The 22,716-nt window shown below is 48.3% G+C and overlaps 1 protein-coding gene across 1 annotated transcript in view; it reads left to right on the forward strand.

Annotated features, from left to right (window-relative positions):
* The first annotated feature begins 914 nt into the window (after positions 1–914).
* The window catches only part of DDX51 (DEAD-box helicase 51), a 57,503-nt gene continuing 35,701 nt past the window's right edge, over positions 915–22,716 (forward strand). The window contains exons 1-11 of the mRNA XM_069757136.1: positions 915–1,019; positions 3,331–3,982; positions 4,072–4,222; positions 4,844–4,989; positions 17,859–17,930; positions 18,020–18,126; positions 18,772–18,880; positions 19,019–19,161; positions 19,263–19,461; positions 20,251–20,366; positions 21,445–21,561. Of these exons, the coding sequence (XP_069613237.1) occupies positions 997–1,019; positions 3,331–3,982; positions 4,072–4,222; positions 4,844–4,989; positions 17,859–17,930; positions 18,020–18,126; positions 18,772–18,880; positions 19,019–19,161; positions 19,263–19,461; positions 20,251–20,366; positions 21,445–21,561 (1,835 nt within the window). The 5' untranslated portion in view covers positions 915–996. The remainder of the gene's footprint in view (positions 1,020–3,330; positions 3,983–4,071; positions 4,223–4,843; positions 4,990–17,858; positions 17,931–18,019; positions 18,127–18,771; positions 18,881–19,018; positions 19,162–19,262; positions 19,462–20,250; positions 20,367–21,444; positions 21,562–22,716) is intronic.

The following is a 22,716-nucleotide window of genomic DNA, read 5'->3' on the forward strand; positions in this document are numbered from 1 at the left end:
GCGTGGAGGCGGGGCTGGTGTGGAGCCTGAGCGGAGTCTCAAGGGGGCCCTGAAAATGTTGCCTCTGCGGGGGGCGGGGCAACAGAGTTTGAACAGCCCAAGGCCCTGGCTACCCTTAATCCACCCCTGGTCTCAGTGGTCTGATGTGTTGAGGTAGAGAGTTCCAGAGTAGGGGGGGAAGCACGGGAGAGGTCTCGGATGCGATTGTGGGAAGAAGTGATAGTAGGGGAGTAGAGATCTTATGAGGATCGACGGTTGCATGTAGGTAAGGCTAGGTTCACATTACGTTATGTGAACCCGTTTAACGGACTACGTTACACCGCGGTGTAACGTAGTCCGTTAACGCCGCAATTGCTTGTAATGGCGAACGCATCGCTAGCGCACGCCCACATTGGGCGTGTGCTAGCGATGTGCCGTCATTTGAGTGACGGACCGCGAATGCTGCAAGCAGCGTTCGCGGTCCGTTCCTCGCTAGCGCAGTTCGGGGATCTGCCCTAGCGGGATCAGCAAACGCGATCCCTTTTGGGACATTGCGTTAGCGCAGTCCGTAGCGCTATGCGCTAAACGGACTGCCCTAACGCAATGTGAACCTAGCCTAAGTACCAGGAGACCATGTCGCAGATGTATGGAGGAGACTGGTAGTGTAATTTGACATTTTACCGCTATTTTAAACCTGTGAAATACTTTTTGGCAAACAGTTTACATGACATCAAAAAGTTATTTAATATTCAGAATTCCTGCTCCATTTTATACTAATAAATGATAGAACAGAGGCCGGATGAGCGATGACTGCAGTGCGGCCTAACGAGGGACAGGCGCCCATCCGGATGTCAACATATTCGGAGACAGCAGAGGGCGCTCAACAACAACAAGAATCCGCTCCAGACATCCTGCACATCGCCGCTACTGACGTCACTAACATGCGACAGCTCATGCCGTGTCCCCCCACGTGATCTGCCGCTGTGTTGCTGGGATCAGCGAAGAACCTCGCTCGGGATGTCGCTCTTTGTCATAAACAGGTGCTCGTATCTGATATTGCTTCCGGTCTGTGTCCTTACAGCACCGTGATCAGACGGGAAAGGGCCACCAGATCACTGGCCTGCGGCGGCAGCTTCAGCAACTGAGAGCCGTACAATGGCGGTGTATGGAGTGGGATCTCTGATGAGCTTTTCTCCCCATAATGGGGGTTGCTGATCTCCCCCTGCAGCAAACAACATGCTCTCCTTGTAGTTCATTGCTGGAATCTCTGTGTCGTTCTCTGCAGCTTCCATATTAGGCTACGTTCACACTAGCGTTGTGCGCCCCGAAAAACGCGTGCAAACGCACGCAAAAACGCTGCGTTTTTCGACGCGTGCGTCGTTTTTTGACGAAAATCGGACGCAAGAAAAATGCAACTTGTTGCGTTTTCTTGGTCCGACGCTAGCGTCAAAAAAGACACACGTGTCGGAAAACGCAACAAGCAAAAACGCATGCGTCCCCCATGTTAAACATAGGGGCGCATGACGCGTGCGTCGCCGCTGCGTCGCCCGACGCTAGCGCGACGCACACTAGCCGAACGCTAGTGTGAACGTAGCCTAAGTTTCCACCTGTGGGAAAGTTTAGTTTGACTTGTGTTATTATTGATGGTGGTCGGTGACCAGTGACCCCCTTAGTTATGATAAGTTACAGACATAACACCTTAAAGGGAAGGTGTCATCAGAAAATGATCTGTTGTTTAAATTAGGTTTTTGTGCAAAATCTGTGTTTTCTTAATTTTGGCATTTTTTATATTTCTCACATTGGCCACTGGGGCTGTTTTAGTCTCCTACTTTGTCCCTCAGGAAGACTTTATATTAAGGTGTCATTATCATAGGGAGGATTACAGTGATGGGTAACAGCTCTATACCCCCCTGGTAACACAGGATCCACCATGCACAATGTCACGGCGACCCTGAGCCCCCGCTTCACAATCGCCTTTCACAGGCTTATTAGATTCTTAAATACAAAAGTTATATTGCTGCTAATGTACATGTACGTTTTCTGAAAGAACAGGGAGATAGTCTAAAAAAAAAAAGACCCTACTGGCTAATGTAAAAATTGTAGGATTTCTCATTTTTAATGCAGATCAAAAGTAAAAGATGGCTGGACCATGATTGTAAATACATCATTGTAAATACACACCTGTGCTTTGTATCTCCCCCACCTCATTGTAGATTGTAAGCTCTCACGAGCAGGGTCGTCTTATTTTGCTTTAATTATTGTATTGTTAACGTTGTTACTTATGACTTTTGTGTTTGAAACTGTTAAACTGTAAAGCGCTGCGGAATATGTTGGCGCTATATAAATAAAGATTATTATTATTATTATTAAAAGATAAAAAATTGTCAAACATTTTGACAAATACATGAAACACAAACTGGAAACAATAAATTATTTTCTGGTGACATTTTCCCTTTACTCCCCCTTTCCTTTGGCTCCTGTCAGTTTTCCTTGGCGGCACTGTACCATAATTCATCTTCAGCGGTCTGTGTTGGCAAAGAAAATCGACCTAAGCCAAAAGTGTATCTGGGCAGAAGACCTGTGCCCCCTCATTCTAGGTAACGGGATCAGGATCTTTTCTCTTTATCAGAAATATATATCATTTCTCATAACTCACTGCTATATGTATATTAGAGCAGTGAGTTATGAGAAATTATATATTTTTCTGAGAAAAGATCCTGATCCCCTGTTTATAATATATATTTTCTCATAACTCGCTGCTCTTGGGGACCCATGCAAAATACATAGTAGGGCTCCTTCCATCTACCATGAGCACCTTACAATACTAGAGTTGTCTTCAGTGTTTCATGGGTCTATGCAAGTGCAACCTCAGCACCACCTATATATATGCCGCCAATGATGGGTGCACTGGAACCTTTTAATGGTGTGATCTATTTTAAACACAGCTTGTTTTTCCCACTTCCACATTTCTAAAACCATTTTTTTAATGTACCTATCAACATAGCTCTACTTTGGCTTTGTTTTTTCACCAAGGCCACATGTTATCCTCTGATCACCCATATAATACACTGCAGTGTTTCTATATTGCAATGCACTATTGTTTTTAAGTGCATAATTGACAACCTGATAGACGTAGGCCATGGCAGAGTAAGTCATTTTTGCAAGGTTCCTGGCTGCAGCAGCCACCTATCGGCACCCTACAATCTCCGAATAATGAGGCAAGCGCAGCTTCTGTGCCACTGCCATAACTGTGGCCATCTTTTCCCATCTCTATAATGTATACTTGCCTAATAGGGGTAAAATATTGATGCTCCCTAAATATTATGTAACCATTATCCTTTTCCTTGTTAGGTACCTTGGTGATGAGGTAGATTCAACTGAAGATAGGGCCAAAGATTTGCTAAAGAAGCTACATCAACAAGCCAAGGAACGGCAGTCACAACTAAAATGTCAGGAGAAAAATGTGAGGGGAATTTCAAAGTCCTACAGTGTAGAGGAGGTACAGGAATCCAAGGTGTCAGAAAAACAGAAGAAACCTAAGAAACGGAAGAAAACTCTCGATGAGTCCCCTACTGAGGTGGAGAATCCTTGTCTTGATGTTGAGGCAAAGGATGTAGGAAATGTGAAGGTAAAGAAGTCTCGCAAGCAAAACGTCAGCGATGAGGAGCAAGAAAAGATCAAAGGTCTGGATGCACCAGATGAAAAAAGGAAGCATAAGAAGAAAGTCAGTAAATGTGAGGCAAGAATGAGATCTAACTCCAAATCCGCCCTTAGTGAAGACTCAAAGACTGCTCATGAGAAGGAACCCAAACAAGGAGATGAGAACTCTGACAAAGAATTGGGGGATGTAATGGAAGATACAAAAGTAGCCTGCACAAAGGAGGATAACACTGAATTAGAAGGGGGCACGGCAAAAAGTGACGAGGCTGAGCTGGAACAGAAGAGTGGAGGGAAAAAAGACTTTCTACTTCTTGGAGGCTTTAAGGCCAAACCAGTTCAGAAGGTAAGACCATTCAGCAGACATGCAAACCCTTGAAGGTTATAAAGTATGATTAATTTGTAAACTGACACCTTGATTGCTTTCTCTTGTAGGTGCTTCCAGTTCTACCACAGTGGTTAGCAAAACCTAATCTGGTTCAGAAAGATATTAAGCAGAACCTTGTCCCCATCCATGATATGCCATGCTTAGCCCCGAGCATGCTAAAGAGACTGGAATCCAACAAAGTGAAATCTTTCTTTCCAGGTAGTAATACCAACTTAGTTTTTACTCAGGCCTATTTAATATGATGTTGTGGAGATCCTTTTGACACTGGGGGATGGGGAACCATATCCTAGAAAATATGTACCTTTATATGACTGAAGGGGATGTTCGATCATTTTATACGTCTGTAGTCACGTAGGATTCTATGATGTTGCCATGTGACCGCAAGAATTCAGTTTGCACATTTCCGGCCACATTCTGACTAGACATGTATTCACTTGTGCTCAGCGAGGCTGCACATGTCTAGTCAGCATGTGACTGCATGTATGTAGATCACACATTTGCGGTCACGTGACCGTCCTCTCTTGCCGACAACATCAGAGAATCAGAACAGCATATGATGCACACGCTGTCAGGATTCAGAAGACTGCAGCAACGTAAAGTAAGGTATATGAAAGGGTAAATAATTCACACTATGTATCAAAAATTACAGCAGTGGAAATATTGGGGATAAAAGTAGAGATCATGAGCACTGATATTTATTTTTCGGGGGAGGAGGAGCATCTCCGTAGTGCTATTAAAAAAGAAAATTATAAAAAGTGTCCAAATAACTCTATTTTCCCTTTTATTGAGTTTTGTTTTTTTCCTCTCACTCATGTTTAGTTCAAGCTGAAGTCATCCCAGCTATTTTGGATAGCTGTGCCCATGGATTTCTTGTGGGCAGAGGCGGGTATCGCCCAAATGACATTTGTGTTTCTGCACCTACTGGAAGTGGGAAGACTTTGGCATTTGTCATTCCAATAGTACAGGTCAGTTTGGCAAAATTAGTGTCACCACCACAAGGGTGGTTGGTCAGTGGACGGCACAACACACTCAAGGGATGGTAAATGGAAGTGGAAGGCCCTAACAAATAGGGAATGAGGGATGGGACACCTCCTGAGCCTATCCCTGCACTCCCCTAACACCCTAAGCGGGTCCTCCTCCCCGTGCGCTGTCACGAACGTCGTCCCTTGCTGTCACCTCACTGTACCCTGACTAGTGCACTGACCGGCTAGCGCTAGCCTCACCACTGCAGATGGTACAAACACGGGTGGTGACAAGTACGAGACAGACAAGGTAAGAAACACAAACTTAGCTCCAGGAACCGCTGCCAAGCTCCACACTGCAGAGGACACAGAAACAGGACCCCGAACTCCAGAAGTAGCTGATACAGGGCTAACACCAGAGATCTGCACACTCGGCTGGTCTACTTAGAGTAACTCTATCACCAACAGTCAGTTGATGCATCAGGTGACTATTTAAAGGATGGTGGGAGTTGTCACCACCCACATCAGCTGACCTAGCCATTCAGCAGCTGCAGCAAACTGCCTGCAAGGAAAACTGACATTAACTCCTGCTGGCCTGAAAGGAAAAAAAGCTACATTTAAATTATAGTGGAACCAGAGCTGCCAAAAAATGGAGTGTGACAATTAGTCTTTGCTCTACTGTATAGCACTCTTCACACCGCAGCCACTTTTCATTTTTGCAATTTATTTTTTTCATCCCTTTCTTCCAAGACCTATAACTTTCTCCTTCGCCTCATTGGGGGACACAGACCGTGGGTTGTATGCTGCTGCCACCAGGAGGACACGAAGTGATACAAAGAAAGTTCACTCCTCCCCTGCAGTATACACCCTCCTGCTGGCTCTCAGCTAACCAGTTCTTGCTTAGTGTCTGTAGGAGGCACTTGGGTCTGGTTCAGACCCCAACGTTTTTATTTTATTTTTACTTTTCTGTAAATTTTTATTTTTTAATTAACGGAGTGAAGGGGGCGACGGTTCCTTTCAAGGTTCCAATCTCCCTCGAACCATCACCAGGCTAGCACGGCGAGTATACCTCCCCGTACCCTTTCCTGCGACGTGGGAAGCCAAGACTGAGCTCACTTCAGGGGCGACGGTTACTTCACGGTCCCGATCTCCCCACACCAGCAACAGGCGACCACATGGAGTGTTGCCTCCATATATCCTCTCCTGGAGCCAGGCCTAATGCCGGACAACTGGCCCTGTCCACCCAGGGGCTGAACTCCGTGGATGCACACAGGCCCCTCTCTATGGCGTCTGAGCAGCCCCCACTGTCCCACCACTGTGAAAGCGGATGGCACAAGGAGGCGGACGGTTCCTCTCCACCTCCCTAGCAAAGGGACAGTGGATTGAGGTTTAACCCTCTATCCCTGCACCGTCCATGCTGCACAGAACAGCGCTGAAACGCACATCCGCGGCGGCTCCATGCCGGGACGCGCACAGATGGTGAGTGGATCCATCTTCAGTGGGATATTCACATGCTGACAGGCAGCCTCAGCCACTTCCCTGTGGCCCACCTCCCTGAGGTAACAGCTCCGGCCGGCTGCAAAAATTTAGCCCCCGGCTTCGGCCGATGTGTAGGCCGCATCCCGGAAGCTGAGCCCGCACTATGGCGAGCTAAGGCGGCTCCGCCCGCTTTTCTGGCGGTATTCCCTGGTCTTAAAGGCACACGACCAGTATTCCCTGGTCTTAACGGCGCACAACCAGTATTCTCTGGTCTTAAAGGTGCACGACCAGTATTCTCTGGTCTTAAAGGTGCACGACCAGTATTCTCTGGTCTTAAAGGTGCACGACCAGTATTCCCTGGTCTTAAAGGCACATGACCAGTATTCCCTGGTCTTAAAGGGGCATGACCAGTATTCCCTGGTCTTAAGGGCGCATAACCAGTATTCCCTGGTCTTAAGGGCACATGATCAATCTGAAGCCGGTCACCTAAATGAGCTCAGGAGCCCTCCGCCGCTGACCCCAGCTTATCCCAGAATACCTAGTTTCCCTCAGTGGACTTCGTCACTGACCGCAATCCATGGTTCTCTGACCAAGAGATTGAATCCCTCTGTGTACCCTCTGTGGCTCGGAGTGCTCGCAGGACCGATATACATGGTCCTTCTCCTATATGGGAGCCGTCGGCTAGCAGGGACCGCAAGTATTCTAGAAACGTACAGGCTTCTAGAAACATACAGGCATCTAGAAAACGGAAGATTTTGTTTCCTGATCCTTCTCCAATGATTTGATGACAACAAGGCTCTGAATGTGGATCGGATATTGCCTAGGACCTGGACTTGCCAGAGCTTCAGAGAAGGATGACTCGCCTATTTATACCATCAACCAATCTCATTACATTGACGAGGACTCTGGTTCTGCTCTAGACTACGCAGTATCCCTCATAAGGAGATTAAACTCCCTCATAGATCATTTGCCATTCAGTCCGGATAAGCGAATCACTGGACAGAAGTCTCTACGTGGGATGCCATACCAGTTCTGATTTTTAAGGGCGACGGGTCCTTTAACCCTGCTGTTCTGTTGGTCAAAAATGACCGACTTTGAACTTCAATATTCTTTAAAATATTCAGGATGCGGCTCTGAAACCCGTGGCCGACCGACCCATCCTCATTTAAGTCAATCAACCACAAGTTTCAGAACCGCATCTTGAACACCCCAAAAAATACCAAAGTTCAAAATAGGTCTCCCCAGACCGAACAGAACAGCAGGGTTAAAGGCCACCGATCTCCGCACACCATCAACAGACGAGCACATGGAGTGTCGCCTCCATGTATTCTCTGCTGCATCCAGACCTAACGCCAGACAACCTGCCCTGTCCACCTGGGGACCTGAACTCTGGGGATGTACAGAGGCACCCCTTTTTGGCGTCCTAGCACCTCCCTTTGCATCAAAACTATTTAGCGGATGATGCAAGAAGGCGGACGATTCCTCTCCACTTCCCTGTTAAGAGGATGGTGGATCGAGGGTTTTTAATTTTCTACTCTGCAACGTCAAAAGAGAGCGACGATGGCAAGAGACGGCTTTTTCCTGACCTGCTGGATGCAGCCCCGCATTCTGCCACTTGGCAGTCTAACCGGGTAGAATCTCTTGTCGTATACCTACCAGTATCCCTGCCCGATGTATCATCAATTAGCCGCCACATGGGTTGCTTGAGCAATGATCTCCTGGTTGGAGACCTTAACTACTTCGATTCACACATGTAACCTTTCCCCAAAGACAGTACAGCTGTCCAATCAAGAGATCGTATTTTTTCTACAGACCTAACCAGCAGTGGAAGGGTTGTCCAGGACACTCTAGATCTAAGGGATCTTGGTTCCAAAAAGGGGGAATGAAAAGTAACACTGATCTAGGACCTCAAACTTCTAACAACCTTTGACAAGGTCCTCCTTTTTTGGATGGAGTTCCTCCGCTCAGTCATTACTTCAACAGAAAAAGGTGGAGTTTCTGGCATCCATCGACATTCGGGATTCTTACCCTCACATTCCTATTTTTCCCCTCTACAAAAATCCCTATGCCTTTCCATTCGCGAACAGTATTTTCAAGTCACGACCTTGCCCTTCGGCCTGGCTACCGCACCCAGACTGTTTGCAAGGGTCATGGCGGTTGTCATGTTCCTCTGGCACCCTAGTAGCGTGGTTGTCCTGCCCTATTTGGTCGACTTTCTAGTCACTCTTCCAGGACTACGCTGAGTTGTCTATATCATTTGAGATACCCTCTCACCTGGGCTGGCAGCTAAACTTAAGACAAGTTTTCCTCATTTCCAGCCCAGCAGATCCTTTTTGAGGATGATCCTGCACACTTCCAGAAGGATGGTAATTCTCTCTCGAGTCAAGGTCGTGGCCCTTCAACAGGGAGCTCGCACACTTGATCACTCATCCCCTCAGTTCATTCGATTCGCTAGGAGGGTTCTGAGGAAAAATGGTGACGACAATGGAAGCAGTTTCCTTCGCCCCGCTCGTTTTCAGCAAGTCAATCAGGCTTTCAAAGGGTAGTCTCTGAGCTCCTTCCTCATCCAGGGCCTTCTCCTGGTCCAATGGTTATTAGTGATTACCAATGCCAGTCTTCTCCTGATCATTGCTCTGGGGATCCGAACGGTATGGCTAATCCTACAGCAGGTCCACTGCTTTCAGGCGAGTCACCTCATCCGACTTCAGTTGGACAATGCCACGGCTGTGCCATACGTCTACCAGGTACCCATAGTCAAGCGCCATGGCCGAGGTACCTCACATTCTCTGATGGGCCGAGATCTATCATTCGGTGATCTCGACAGTACATATCCCTGGAGTAGAACACTTGGTGGCAGACATAATCAGCCGTCAGGGTTTCTCCTCAAGTGAGTGGGAACTTCACCCGGGAGTCTTCCATCAGATCTGCCTTCACTGGAGTACTCCAGATGTAGGTCAGATGGCGTCCAAACTGAACGCCAATGTACTCAAGTTCATGGTTCGGCCTCGAGATCCAAGAGCCATCGCAGTGCATGCTTTGTTCTTCCATGGTACCAATTTTCATAACCCCTCTTCCACTACTTCTGAGATATTTTTGGAAGCAGGAAGGGCCCCAGTAATCCTGGGAGATCCGCACTGATCATGTCAGGATTTCTCGTTTGTGGTACTAGTATTTTTCCATCTTATTGCAACAAAGCTGCAATTATGGACTTCCTCGCAGGGAGTCTTCGCCTGCGGATCTTCCCTGTCACATACTGTTAGATCTTTGAGACCTTAATGGTCCTGGGGGTCTTACAGTAGGCTCCTTTTTTGATCTGGACAGACTTTACTATCAGGAAAGGTTGCTCCCTTTCTTCTCTGCGATCTTGTCATCCTGATGAGTCTTCAGAGCTTGCCGCTCTGTTCTTCCAGACTTTTTTCCTTATTACCATCAAGGCAAGGTTGTCCTCAGGCCATCCCCTTCCCTTGTTACAAGGTGGTATTGTATTCCCACTGTTACAGGGGCATCGTCCTTCCCTCATCTCTTTCGGCTCCAGTCCACAAAACTGAATGGGTTCTCCATAATCTGGACGAAGTGAGTGCTCCGAGTAGGTACGTATCAAGGACGGCGTCCTTCCGAAGGTTGGTCACTTTATTTGGGCTTCCTGACGGTAAGAAGAAGGCTTCCTGATGGTCACAGGAAGGGTTTAGCCGTTTCTTCGGCCATGTTAGCCTGGTGGATTCGTTTCACCATCCAGGAGTCCTTCCGTGCTAGATATCAGCCCATCTCCCTATCTGAGAGCTCTAGGCACCAGACGTCGGCAAGCACGGCTGCAAGCTTGCGGATTCGTCCAGTCCGCATGCATTCTTGAAGCACTATAATTCCCACAATTCCACAGATGTGAGTGTGGGCAGGCGGACTCTGCAGGCAGCGGTGGCGCACTTGTAAGTAGCGGTTACACAGGGCCTTATCTGATGTTGTGCCCACTCAGGGACTGCTTTGGGACGTCCCACAGTCTGTGTCCCCCAATGAGGCGAAGGAGAAATAGGGATTTTTGTCTACTCACCGTAAAATCCTTTTCTCCGAGCCATTCATTGGGGGACACAGCTCCCACCCTGTTATTAGCTTGTGCTTGTTTTATATTTTGACATGCTATACTCTCATATATAATATGACATGCTATACTCTCATATGTTGTTATTGATCTCCAACTGCTTTTGCACCGAACTGGTTAGCTGAGAGCCAGCAGGAGGGTGTATACTGCAGAGGAGGAGCTAACTTTCTTTGTATCACTTAGTGTCAGCCTCCTAGTGGCAGCAGCATACACCCCATGGTCTTTGTCCCCCAGTGAATGGCTCGGAGAAAAGGATTTTACGGTGAGTAAACCAAAATCCCTATTTTTTAATTTTTTTCATCGATATAGCCATATGAGCTGAATTTTCTTTTTTCTTGCTGAGTGAGTTGTAGTTTTGAAAGACAACATGAAAAAAAGTAATCCAAGTGTAGTAAAAATCGCAACAAAATTCCGATTCCACCTTGTTTTTGGGGTTTTGTTTTTACAACATTCAATCTTTGGTAAAAACTACATAGTAGCATGACTTTACAGATCAGTATGATTACGCTGATATCTAACTTACGTTAGTTTTTTTGTGTGTTGAGATTTTTTGAAATTGGTAAAGAAAAAAATGGTTTGTCATGTTTTGACACCCTTACATTTTTGCATCAATCGAGCTGTGTGAAGGCTTGTTTTCTCCTTCGCCTCATTGGGGGACACAGGACCATGGGTTATGCTGCTGTCACTAGGAGGCTGACACTAAGCTGAGACAAAAAAAGGTTAGCTCCTCCCCTGCAGTATACACCCTCATGCTGGATTCCAGAGACCCAGTTTAAGCTTAGTGTCCGTAGGAGGCACACTGATTTTTAATCCTCATGGATTTTCTTTTTTTTTTCCTTTTCAATCTATTCCGGACGAAGGGGGCGACGGATTCTTCTAAGGTCCGATCTCCCCCGAACCAACAACAGGCGAGCACGGGAGTTTCACCTCACCGTATCCTCTCCTGCGACGTGGGAGCCACTGCCTGAGCTGACCTTTTTTGGGCGACGGTTTCTCCCCTTAAAGGGCCCCGATCTCCCCTTTTTTTTTTTTTTTTTTTTTTTTTATACAGACGAGCACTGGTGTTTTACCTCCAGTATCCTCCTCTGCAGCCAGGCTTTTTGTATGCCGGACTTCTGCCCTGTCCACCAGGTTTACCCTCGGCTGTACAGAGGCCTTTTTCCCTGTGGCGTCCGTGCAGACCACACTGCATCACCAATGCTCTGCGTGACTCAGGTGGTGGACGGTTCCTCTCCACCCCCCATCTGGGGCCGGTGGATAGAGGCTTCCCAACCCCTGCACCGTCCCTATTCCAAGGCACCCTCTCACCTCCATGATCAGGGTAAGTGTCCTGTGGGGGGATTGGGGGGGTCGCCGGCGGTTCGGGGGGCTCCTCAAACCTGTGGCACTGATACCGCTCATTGGGGGCCGAGGCCGCAAATTTAGCCCCCGGCTTCGGCCTAGCCGCTGGTCGCCGCCGTTAGGCTCCGCCCACTCCTGCGCGTCACAGCGGCAGCGCCCCCCGGTCCTGGCGCTTCTCGCAGCCGCCGAGATCTCTCTCCTGATCTCGGCGGCCATCTTAGTCCCTCACTGCAGCGCCGCAGCTCCTGCCCGTCGCATCTCCGGTGTGTCACAGCGCCCACGTGCAGCCGGCTTTCTCTTCTCAGAGGGAATTCTTCGCAGTTCGTCTTCCCTGGACAGCGGGACACAGGACCGGGGTAAGGAGACATCGTTAGCTCTCCTCTGCAGCGCCGCCCTCTCAGGCTCGGTTACAATTTAAAGACCCTGTGGTTTTTTTGCATTAGAATCATGTCGCAGTCAAGGTCTAAAAAATCCTCTAAGGTGCATACGACCTTTTTTTCTGCGTGTACCACCTGCCAGGCCCCACTTCCCAGGCCTCAAAGTTCTCCCCTCTGCTCTGCCTGCGATGCTCCATGTGCCCAGGAGCCCTCCACCGCCACCGACTCCGGCGTACCTAGTCCCCCCCGTGGGTTGCCTCGCTTTCACAGTCCGTGGATTTTTTAGCTAACGCCATCAAATCCATTCAAAAGGGGAATCGTCGGCCAGCAGGGGCCGCTCTCCTCTTAAAGAGGCACGGTCATCCAGAAAACGGATCCGTACTACCTCTCCTGAGCGTTCACCTCGCCGCTCAGACTCTGGCAGTTCCACCTCTCGCTCTCCCTCTTTGGGGGCTCGCAGCGTTCACGGCTCTGAACATGAGTCCGAGATATCTTTGGACCCGGAGGCTCCGGAGTTCAGAGCTACGGTTGACTCCCTCATTGTAGCAGTCAATCACGCACTTAAGGTGGATGACGACTCTAATTCCGCTCCGGAACACGCGGTCTCCTTTTTCCAGAACCAAACGTTCCCACAAATCTTTTGCCTCTCATCCAGCCTTCCTGGATATAGTCAGGCGTCACAGGGAGCGCCCAGACAAGCGCTTCACGGGTAAGAAGGACTTGGTTTCCAAGTACCCCTTCTCAGCTGATCTCGTGAAAGACTGGACGGATCCCCCTACTGTAGATCCGCCGGTCTCACGCCTGGCTTCTAAAACTCTCCTCTCAGTCCCGGAGGGCGCTTCAATTAAGAGCCCCACTGAACGCCAGATAGACTCTCTAGCTCGGTCAGTGTACGAAGCCTCTGGCTCTTCCCTGTCTCCCTCCTTCGCCGCGGCTTGGGTGACCAAGGCTATGGTTTCCTGGGCGGATGCTCTAGCGAAATCCATTAATGAGCAGGACCTCCCCTCTGAAATGGCGGACCTAGCTAAGCAGTTAGCCATGGCCAGTGATTATGTGATGTTCGCATCCCTCGACGCGGCGAATTGCGCAGCATTGGCGGCTTCCAACGCCATCGCTATTAGAAGGGCTCTTTGGCTCAGAGGTTGGCGCGCAGATTCTTCCTCTAAAAAATCCCTGATCTCTCTCCCTTTTCAAAGTGGGCATCTTTTCGGCGAAAAGCTTGACCAGCTTATCTCCGACGCCACAGGGGGAAAGAGCAAGTTTCTTCCCCAACAGAGGCCCAAGGCGGCCTTCCAGCGCCAGCCTTACTTTCGTTTTCGGCCTTTTCGTGCCGGCTCAGCCTGGTCCAATCCCACCGGTCTTCCCAGATCGGACCGTTCCGCCCGCGCAGACAGAGACGCTCGTCCATCCTTCAGGCCTAATCCTTCCTGGCGCGGGAAACCGAGGCAGCCCAGAACCAGAGGTTCGAGACCCCCCAGATTCCCGTCTCAATGACTCGGGAACGGCGCCAGTCGATACCATCAGAGTAGGCGGACGTCTACTCCTTTTTCAGCAAGCCTGGCTCTCCGTCGTTCACGACGAATGGGTCAGGGATCTGGTATCGTCTGGCTACAAGATAGAGTTCTCCTCTCCTCCTCCAACTCGGTTTTTCCCCTCTCGTCTCCCCAGTTCGGGAGCTCAGTCTCGCGCCCTTCTTTGCGCCATCCACTCCCTCCGCCAGAGCGGGGTCATTGTTCCGGTCCCGGAACACGAGAGGTTCAAAGGCTTCTACTCAAACCTCTTCGTCGTGCCAAAGAAGGACGGGAAAGTGCGTCCCATTTTGGATCTGAAGCTCCTGAACAAGTGCGTAAGAGTCCGGCACTTCAGGATGGAATCGCTCAGATCGGTCATCTCTTCTATGGAAAGAGGGGAATTCTTGGCCTCGATAGACATCAAGGATGCCTATCTTCACATCCCGATTTTCCCGCCTCATCAGAGGTTCCTCCGCTTTGCCGTTCTGTAGGATCACTTCCAGTTCACGGCCTTACCCTTCGGTCTCGCCACGGCGCCCAGGGTATTCACCAAGGTCATGGCGGCTGTCATGGCCATCCTTCATTCTCGAGGAGTCGTCGTGTTACCTTACTTAGACGATCTCCTCATAAAGGGCCCGTCTTTCCAAGCCTGCCAGTCAAGCGTCCACATTACCCTGGATTCTCTTTCGCGCCTGGGCTGGCTGATCAACTTGGACAAGTCCTCTCCCGTTCCTGCCCGTCGGATCTCCTTTCTGGGAATGATCCTGGACACTTCAAGGGGGCTGGTCTTGCTTCCTCGGTCCAAGGCCCAAGCGCTTCAACAGGGGGCCCGTACGCTCTGCCATCCTCGCCCGCGGACCATTCGGTTCGCCATGAAGATCCTGGGAAAGATGGTTGCGGCAATCGAAGCGGTTCCCTTTGCTCAACTCCATCTCCGACCCTTGCAACAGGCTCTGCTGGACAACTGGGACAGGAGTCTCTTTTCTCTCGACCACCCTTGCCCCCTGTCCCAGAGGGTCAGACAATCTCTCGTTTGGTGGACCCTGGGCCCATCTCTTCTCCAGGGGAAGTCCTTCCTTCCGATCCACTGGTTAGTGGTGACCACCGACGCCAGTCTTCTTGGCTGGGGGGCGGTGTTTCTTCCCCACTCTGCCCAGGGCCGTTGGACTGTTCGGGAATCCAGACTCCCCATCAACATTCTAGAGATTCGTGCTATCAGACTTGCACTGAGTCACTTCCACGCTCTGCTCGCGGGTCACCCAATACGAGTCCAATCGGACAACGTCACGGCGGTGGCTTACATCAACCACCAGGGGGGTACCCGCAGCAGGGCGGCGATGCGGGAAGTCTCCCTCATCCTTCGTTGGGCCGAAACCAACCATTCCATCATCTCGGCGGTGCACATTCCGGGAGTCGAGAACTGGGCGGCGGACTTCCTGAGCCGCCAGGGCCTTGCCTCGGGGGAGTGGGAACTCCACCCAGAGGTTTTTCACCAGATCTGTCTTCACTGGGGGACCCCGGACGTGGATCTGATGGCGTCCAGATTGAACGCCAAGGTCCACAACTTCATTGCTCGATCTCGGGATCCCCAGGCCATAGGAGTGGACGCGCTGATTTCTCCGTGGCATCAATTTCAGCTCCCATACGTGTTCCCTCCCCTTCCCTTACTGCCGAAGGTGATCCGAAAGATCAAGACGGAGGGAGTTCCAGTCATCCTGGTCGCCCCAGACTGGCCTCGTCGCGCTTGGTACGCGGAGCTCGTTCAGCTCGTAGCCGACGTTCCCTTGCGGTTGCCAGACCGCCCAGACCTGCTTCGCCAAGGACCGATCTACCATCAGAGCTCAGGGGCCCTACGTTTAATGGCGTGGCTGTTGAAACCTGGATTCTAACTCGTGCCGGTTTCTCTCAGCAGGTCATCCCCACCATGTTAAGCGCTCGCAAGGCGTCTTCCGCCTCCATCTACCACCGCGTCTGGAAATCCTTCTTCTCATGGTGCAGGCTCCGGGGTCACCCTCCGCTCGTCTTCTCTATCCCTTGCATCTTGAATTTCCTTCAGGCTGGTCTGGACTCCGGTTTGGCCCTGAGTTCCCTCAAAGGTCAGATCTCCGCGTTATCCGTTCTTTTCCAGCGTAGGATCGCCACCAACCTTCAGGTCAAGACTTTTATCCAGGGAGTCTCCCACGTGGTTCCTCCCTACAGGATGCCGCTAGAGACCTGGGATCTCAACTTGGTCCTGGGGGTTCTTCAGGAACCTCCGTTCGAACCCCTTCAAGACGTTCCGCTCTCTGTTCTCTCTTGGAAGGTTGCCTTCCTGGTAGCGGTGACGTCCATCAGAAGGGTTTCAGAGCTCGCCGCTCTATCCTGCCGGGCACCTTTCCTTGCCTTTCATCAGGACAAGGTAGTCCTACGCCCTTCTCCGGCGTTTCTTCCAAAGGTGGTCTCATCTTTCCACCTTAACGAGGACATCATTCTTCCCTCCTTTTGTCCGCAGCCCAAACATAGGGTTGAAAAGGCTCTCCATACTCTGGACGTGGTACGGGCCCTCAGGAGGTACATTTCCAGAACGGCGCACTTCAGAAAATCGGACGCCCTTTTCGTGCTCCCGGAGGGTCACAGAAAGGGTTTGGCTGCGTCAAAATCCACGATAGCCAGATGGATCCGATCTGCTATCCAGGAATCCTATCGGGTCAGGGGCAATCCTATCCCGGCGGGGATTAGAGCACACTCCACTCGGTCGATGGGGGCTTCCTGGGCCATCCGGCATCAGGCAACAGCGGAGCAGGTTTGCAAAGCCGCAACGTGGTCCAGCCTGCATACTTTCACAAAGCATTACAATGTCCACACTCACTCCTCTGCGGACGCGTCCCTTGGCAGGTGTATCCTGCAGGCGGCCGTTGCGCATTTGTAGTCAGATGGTATACGGAGTTACTTGGTTGTATTGTTTCCCTCCCAGGGACTGCTTTGGGACGTCCCATGGTCCTGTGTCCTCCAATGAGGCGAAGGAGAAATAGGGATTTTTGTGTGTACTCACCGTAAAATCCTTTTCTCCGAGCCACTCATTGGGGGACACAGCACCCACCCTGGTAGCCTTACGGCTTGTTACCTTTTTTAGTCTTTGACTGTTGTTTGACATGTTATATTCTAATGTTATTTAATATATTGTTCTTATTATCCTACTGCTTTTGCACTGAACTGGGTCTCTGGAATCCAGCATGAGGGTGTATACTGCAGGGGAGGAGCTAACCTTTTTTTGTCTCAGCTTAGTGTCAGCCTCCTAGTGACAGCAGCATAACCCATGGTCCTGTGTCCCCCAATGAGTGGCTCGGAGAAAAGGATTTTACGGTGAGTACACACAAAAATCCCTATTTTAGCGGGGCAATCTGGTGTTTGGCAATTCTGGCTTTTTTGGTGAATTTTTGTTTTATGTTATCAATTATCAAATCACTTCTCTATATACAGAAACACTGCTATATTATAGTATATAGGGAAAAATATTGTCACATGAAGCTATGCCTTTGGGTGGGCTTCATAGGAGTACTGATATAGCAGGCCTACGGCTGCCATAGTAACCCATTGGCACCCCATGATCACATCACATGCGTTGACCGACGCATTGATGAGTGACTGTGGAGTGATCGGAGCACTCCTGTTAGAGGCAAATGCTGGCTGTGTAACACAGCCATCATATGCTGAGTGTGGCCCGGGCTCCCCTCCTGAGCCCCCTCGATACACCTGTACCCAACTTGCGCTTACATGTTTTCGAGATGTCTGGATTAGGTTACCTCGTACGAATAACTTTTCTACCTGTGCCCTTTCCGAACATACAAACATCATAGAGTGCAGTCCACTGTTCATATTGGATAACCACTGTGGTGGTCCCGGCCTGTCCATGCTTTACATTTGACAGCCACACATTTGAATGGTCCCCTTGTAGTTGTAGATTTGTCCCGTCTGGCCAGATGGGGCAGTCCATGGCAATAACTATTAATTTCTTGGGGCTAGAGAAGTGGTTTTCTAAGCAGAATGGTTGTTTTTCTGGATTAATAAGCTAGTTTCACTTTTTGCCCATAGGCTTTGACGGAACGTAATGTATGTGAAGTTCGAGCTCTTGTAGTGCTGCCCACCAAGGAACTGGCACAACAGGTACGTAACAAAGGCATTATTTGTCTTGTCATTTTTTACTACCATTACGCTTCATTATTTATTCATTTGTTTTTCACTTCTCTTATCAGGTCTGCAAGGTGTTTAATGTCTATGCAGACGGTACGGGTCTCAAGGTTGTCCTGATATCTGGACATAAATCTTTCTCTAAAGAGCAGGAGACTCTGGTCACTAAAAAGTAAGTGTGTATGTATATATATTTCTATATCTCTTAAAGGAGTTGTTTACTTTAATAAATAGAAACAGTGTATACCTGATGTTCGGCATTACATCCCGGCTGCAGCCAATGAGCTAGTCATTTGCTGCCTTTACTATTTAGTCAGAGTAGACGTCTGCCCTATTGGAATTTCGGACTATTGCTGAGCTGCAGCCTGCATGTGATACAGCAAGTCATGTCACCCCCAAAAATAGCAGCGCTGATGCCGCGGTAGGAGGTGAGTATACACTGTTTTTATTTTATATGGTGTCCTGAATTTGTTAAACTGGGGTCTGGTAGTGGTCATCCCTTTTTAAAGGCATACCTCAGTGAGAGGTGTTGGAGGTTATCCAGAGAATGTGCCATAAATGTATCATATATGAGTGTCCCATGACTGTACGGGCCTGCAGCGCATAAAACACATGGGAAACAGCCAATCCCATATTTACCTGCAACGTGGCACCCAGAGGACAAGCTCCGACCTATGGATGTGCTAGAACTGCTACTTGTAGGAATACCTTTATACAGCGGCTGACCTTTTGTCGATTGCACAGAGTACCCTTTGTGATGTGAGCGTTATTGGGTTTTTATGATGTACTGCTTATTTTCCATTACTTTTTACTATAGGATCTTTGGGTTCTGCAGTCTGGCGGACATTCTTGTGTGCACTCCTGGTAGGCTTGTTGATCACATACAGATGACAGAAGGCTTCACCTTGAGGCATCTACGATTTCTGGTAAGCTTCATTTTGATCGACTTGAATTTAGAATTGAGGACTCTCAATTCTAAATATTTTGGTAAGCTTCACTAAGCTATAAAGGTTGTATGTTGAGTTTTCCTGATTTTATAGAGCTGCATCTTTTCCATATTACAGGTTATTGATGAGGCAGATCGCATGATTAACACTATGAATCAAGACTGGCTCACCCAAGTGATCAATGCTGTTTATAAGGAGGAACCACAAGATCGTAGCAAGCTTTTTGCTCGCAAGATGCCTGGAGTACCCACGGCAGCAAAGTAACTAACTGTTAATAATCTTCTTTCCTACCTATCGAATGTCCTCTGTATACATTCAGGGGTAGCTTGGAATATGTCACTTCACACTTACTATTTTCTAGTTATGGCCAGATGCAGTTACCGCTGCAGAAGCTGCTTTTCTCTGCTACGCTGACGCACAACCCAGAAACACTTCAGAAGCTCGGCTTGTACCAACCACGGCTCTTTACATCTTTATACAAGCAGCCAACGTTACACACCACTGGAGAAGAGGCCGAGCCCCCCACTTCTGAAAAATTCTCTCTCCCCAAGGAGCTTACGGTATGCAGCATTGAAGGGTCTGTGCATATATTGCAGAATTGTCGCTTTTCTTCTGCTCAGATTTGTCAGAAAACATTGAGAATCCTGAGGTCTCATGCACACGCTGCAGATTTGGTGCAGATCTTCAGCTTGTCAATTCTTTCAGCGTTTTTGCTGCAGATTTCATCCATACTAATGAGCGGGGAAAAATCTGCACCGAAAACAAGGCAAAAAATGAACGTAGTTTACTCTGCGTTTTTCCTGTCAAGACATGCAGAAATTTCTGCACCAAATGCTGACATGTGCACATATCCTAAGGAGATTGTCATCAGGTCTTTACTACCACATCTGAGAGCAGCATGATGCGGGGGAATAGACACTTATTCCAGCAATGTGTCACTTGCTGGTCTGAAGGCTGCAGTATTGATAAAATCACTGTTTTATCTGAATGCTGAGCTGTGCATAACCCCCCCTCACACCAATGATTGGCAGCTTTCTGCCTACTATTAGTGGAGGGGCCAGAGTTATACAGAGCTCATTAAATATGGAGGACTTAATGACAGCAGATTTACTAGTCCTGTAGTGATAATCTCTTTCTGATAAATCTGATTTTATAAAACCTACATTGAACATACCAGTAAATGAAATATTGTTGAAATTGTGATCTCTATATCTACATCATGGTGCTTTCAGATGAGGTGGCAAAGACCTGTTGACCGATTCCTTTTGAAAACTAACACGTGTGTGATGTGTAATGTGTATTAGGTATATATATTCTGGGTTGTTAGAAATGACTGTTATGTCTTACAGCACTATTATATTCCATGCAACCTAAACTCCAAGCCGCTCATCCTCCTCCACTTCTTACTCACCCTACGCTTTTCCCGTGTGCTTTGCTTCACCAACTCCAGAGAGTCTTCACACCGGTAAGAGACTACCCTTAAACATATTCACAAATAGTTGTCATAACAAAATCTTTTAAAGCTCTACAAAGAGTTCCAAAATGATAATAATAAAAAAAAAGCATTATTTCACTAAAATACAAAATGAGCTATGTGACTAAAGCAGAAGGGTAGCTGAATTTTTGGTGAGATATGCTTGTTAAAGCGAACCTGTCAGCAAAATTTTGCTTAGTAAACTACAGATGCTGTCGGGTTGCTATTATTATACTGATTAAAATGAAACATGGGGTGAAGAGATCAGTCTTGTGGTTCTTATGTAATCAGTGTTAGAAGTTTTCAGTTAATGAGATGCTCGCGCTTGCTCTAAGCCCGAGAAACCAAGGAAAGACCTGCCCACAGGCTGCCCCGAAGCACAAACAGTCTGTCTCTCTCTCTGTCTTTATGACTCTGCCTACAGTCCCAACATGGAGCACGGGCATCTCATTAACTGAAAACTTCTAACACTGATTACACAAGAACCACAAGACGGATTTCTGCACCTCATGTATCATTTTAATTAGTGTAACAGCGGCAACCTGACAATGTCTGTAATTTGCTTAACAAAATCCTGTTGACATGTTCACCTTAAAGGGGATGTCCCATCTTCTCTCTTTGACAGCTCCCTGCTACCCAGTCATCTGACTACCTGATTGATGGAGGGTTTGGTTCTGATTGACATTTCAGATCTGCAGCATTGTCTTGTTGCTGGGCCAAAACCATGCGTTATCTGAGGTAGTGTGTTGTCTCTGCAGCATCAGAAACTGTGAAGCTGGCTGAGATCAGGAACTACCAGTAAGCTGCAGTTATCTTGGCTAGCTTCAATGCAGTGCAGTGTTTACTAGCTCAGATAATTTGTAAGCCCTGCGCATGTTTCGGTGTTATTGCTAGACCACAGAGGTGGCTGGTCCCCTAGGCAATTTTCAATGGTTGTGTCCTGCACATTGCAGTCTGGGATTATTCTACTGCTATGCCCATTTAGACTTGATTTGCATGCTGGTTAATCAAATTTTTACACAAATATATAACATTATAACTGTACTATGGGATGCATTGTATTTTACAGCCTGTTCCTGCTTATAAAGCTTTTTGGTGGAATCAATGTAGCCGAATTCTCCTCTCGTCTTAAAGCTGGGGAGAGGAAGAAAACCCTGAAGGAATTTGAGCAAGGAAAGCTACAGTTGTGAGTTGGAATAATATCCTGGTGATTTAGAGGGAAGGTAGCATTCTTGCATTCTGTGTAATGGCGTGAGAGCTTAGGAATTAGTTTGTTTTTATTGCAGTGCTGAGAAAACGATAAGAGCGTGCTCGACTTCCCTCCTACATTCACGTCTCTATGGAGCATTCTCAGTATCACTGGAGGTGCCAGTGATCAGAAAATTATCCCTTATTTCGCGGATTGGGGATATCTTTATATCTTGATACAAACCATTTAGTTCTAAAGAAAGATATCTATGTGCGAGACTGCAAAACACAGTGGAGAGATTTAGTTAGACTGGCGTTTTTATTGTTTATTTCTGTTTTAGGCCAGTCTAAAACTAACGTGGTAGAGTAAGATGCCCAAAATTTATCAAGGGGTGTCCCTTAAAGGGGTTGTCTGATCAAAACCGATAAGTCTGCAGTCACTCTTGTGTAACTTCAGACTTATGAACCCCCTGCGGTGCTCGCAGTGTGTGCTGCGGGGATTCGTCAGTTTCAGACCCGGAGATAGAGGGTATGTATGAGTTATACATACTCCTGGCCAGTGGGCGGGGCCTCAGTCTCCATACACTTGCATGGAGCTACGCCGCACCCTCTAGTCAGACACGCCCACTGGCCGTCCATATCGCTGGTCAGAACGTGGCCCCGGCTTAATACTCAAGTGTTCCTTTGGCCGGGGGTATTCATAACTCATACATATCTTCTGCTCCCAGGTCTGAAACCATCGAATTCCCATAGCGTGTGCATGTGTGCACTGCGGGGGTTTCGGAAGTCTGTAGATTTATCGGTTTTGACCAGTCAACCCTTTAATACTTTAACCCTTTTCTGCCAGCTGATGGAATAGTACGTCAGCTGGCAGTATCCCCTGCTTTGAGGTGGGCTCCGGTGGTGAGCCCACCTCAAAGCCACGACATGTCAGCTGTTTTCATCAGCTGACATGTGCGTGCAATGGGCATGATTGGAATCGCGATCCGCCCGCGCCCATTAACTAGTAAAACTCTGACAGCGGCATTTAACAAGCGTTGCCGGCTTGTTAAAAACGAGGCAAAAAACAAAGATTTATCATCATACTGCCGAACAAAAAGTGGAATAATGCTATCTAAAAGATGGATATAAATAAACATGGTACCGCTGAAAA

This window comes from Ranitomeya imitator, chromosome 1 (assembly GCF_032444005.1).
Source record: "Ranitomeya imitator isolate aRanImi1 chromosome 1, aRanImi1.pri, whole genome shotgun sequence".
In the NCBI taxonomy this organism is placed as follows: domain Eukaryota; kingdom Metazoa; phylum Chordata; class Amphibia; order Anura; family Dendrobatidae; genus Ranitomeya; species Ranitomeya imitator.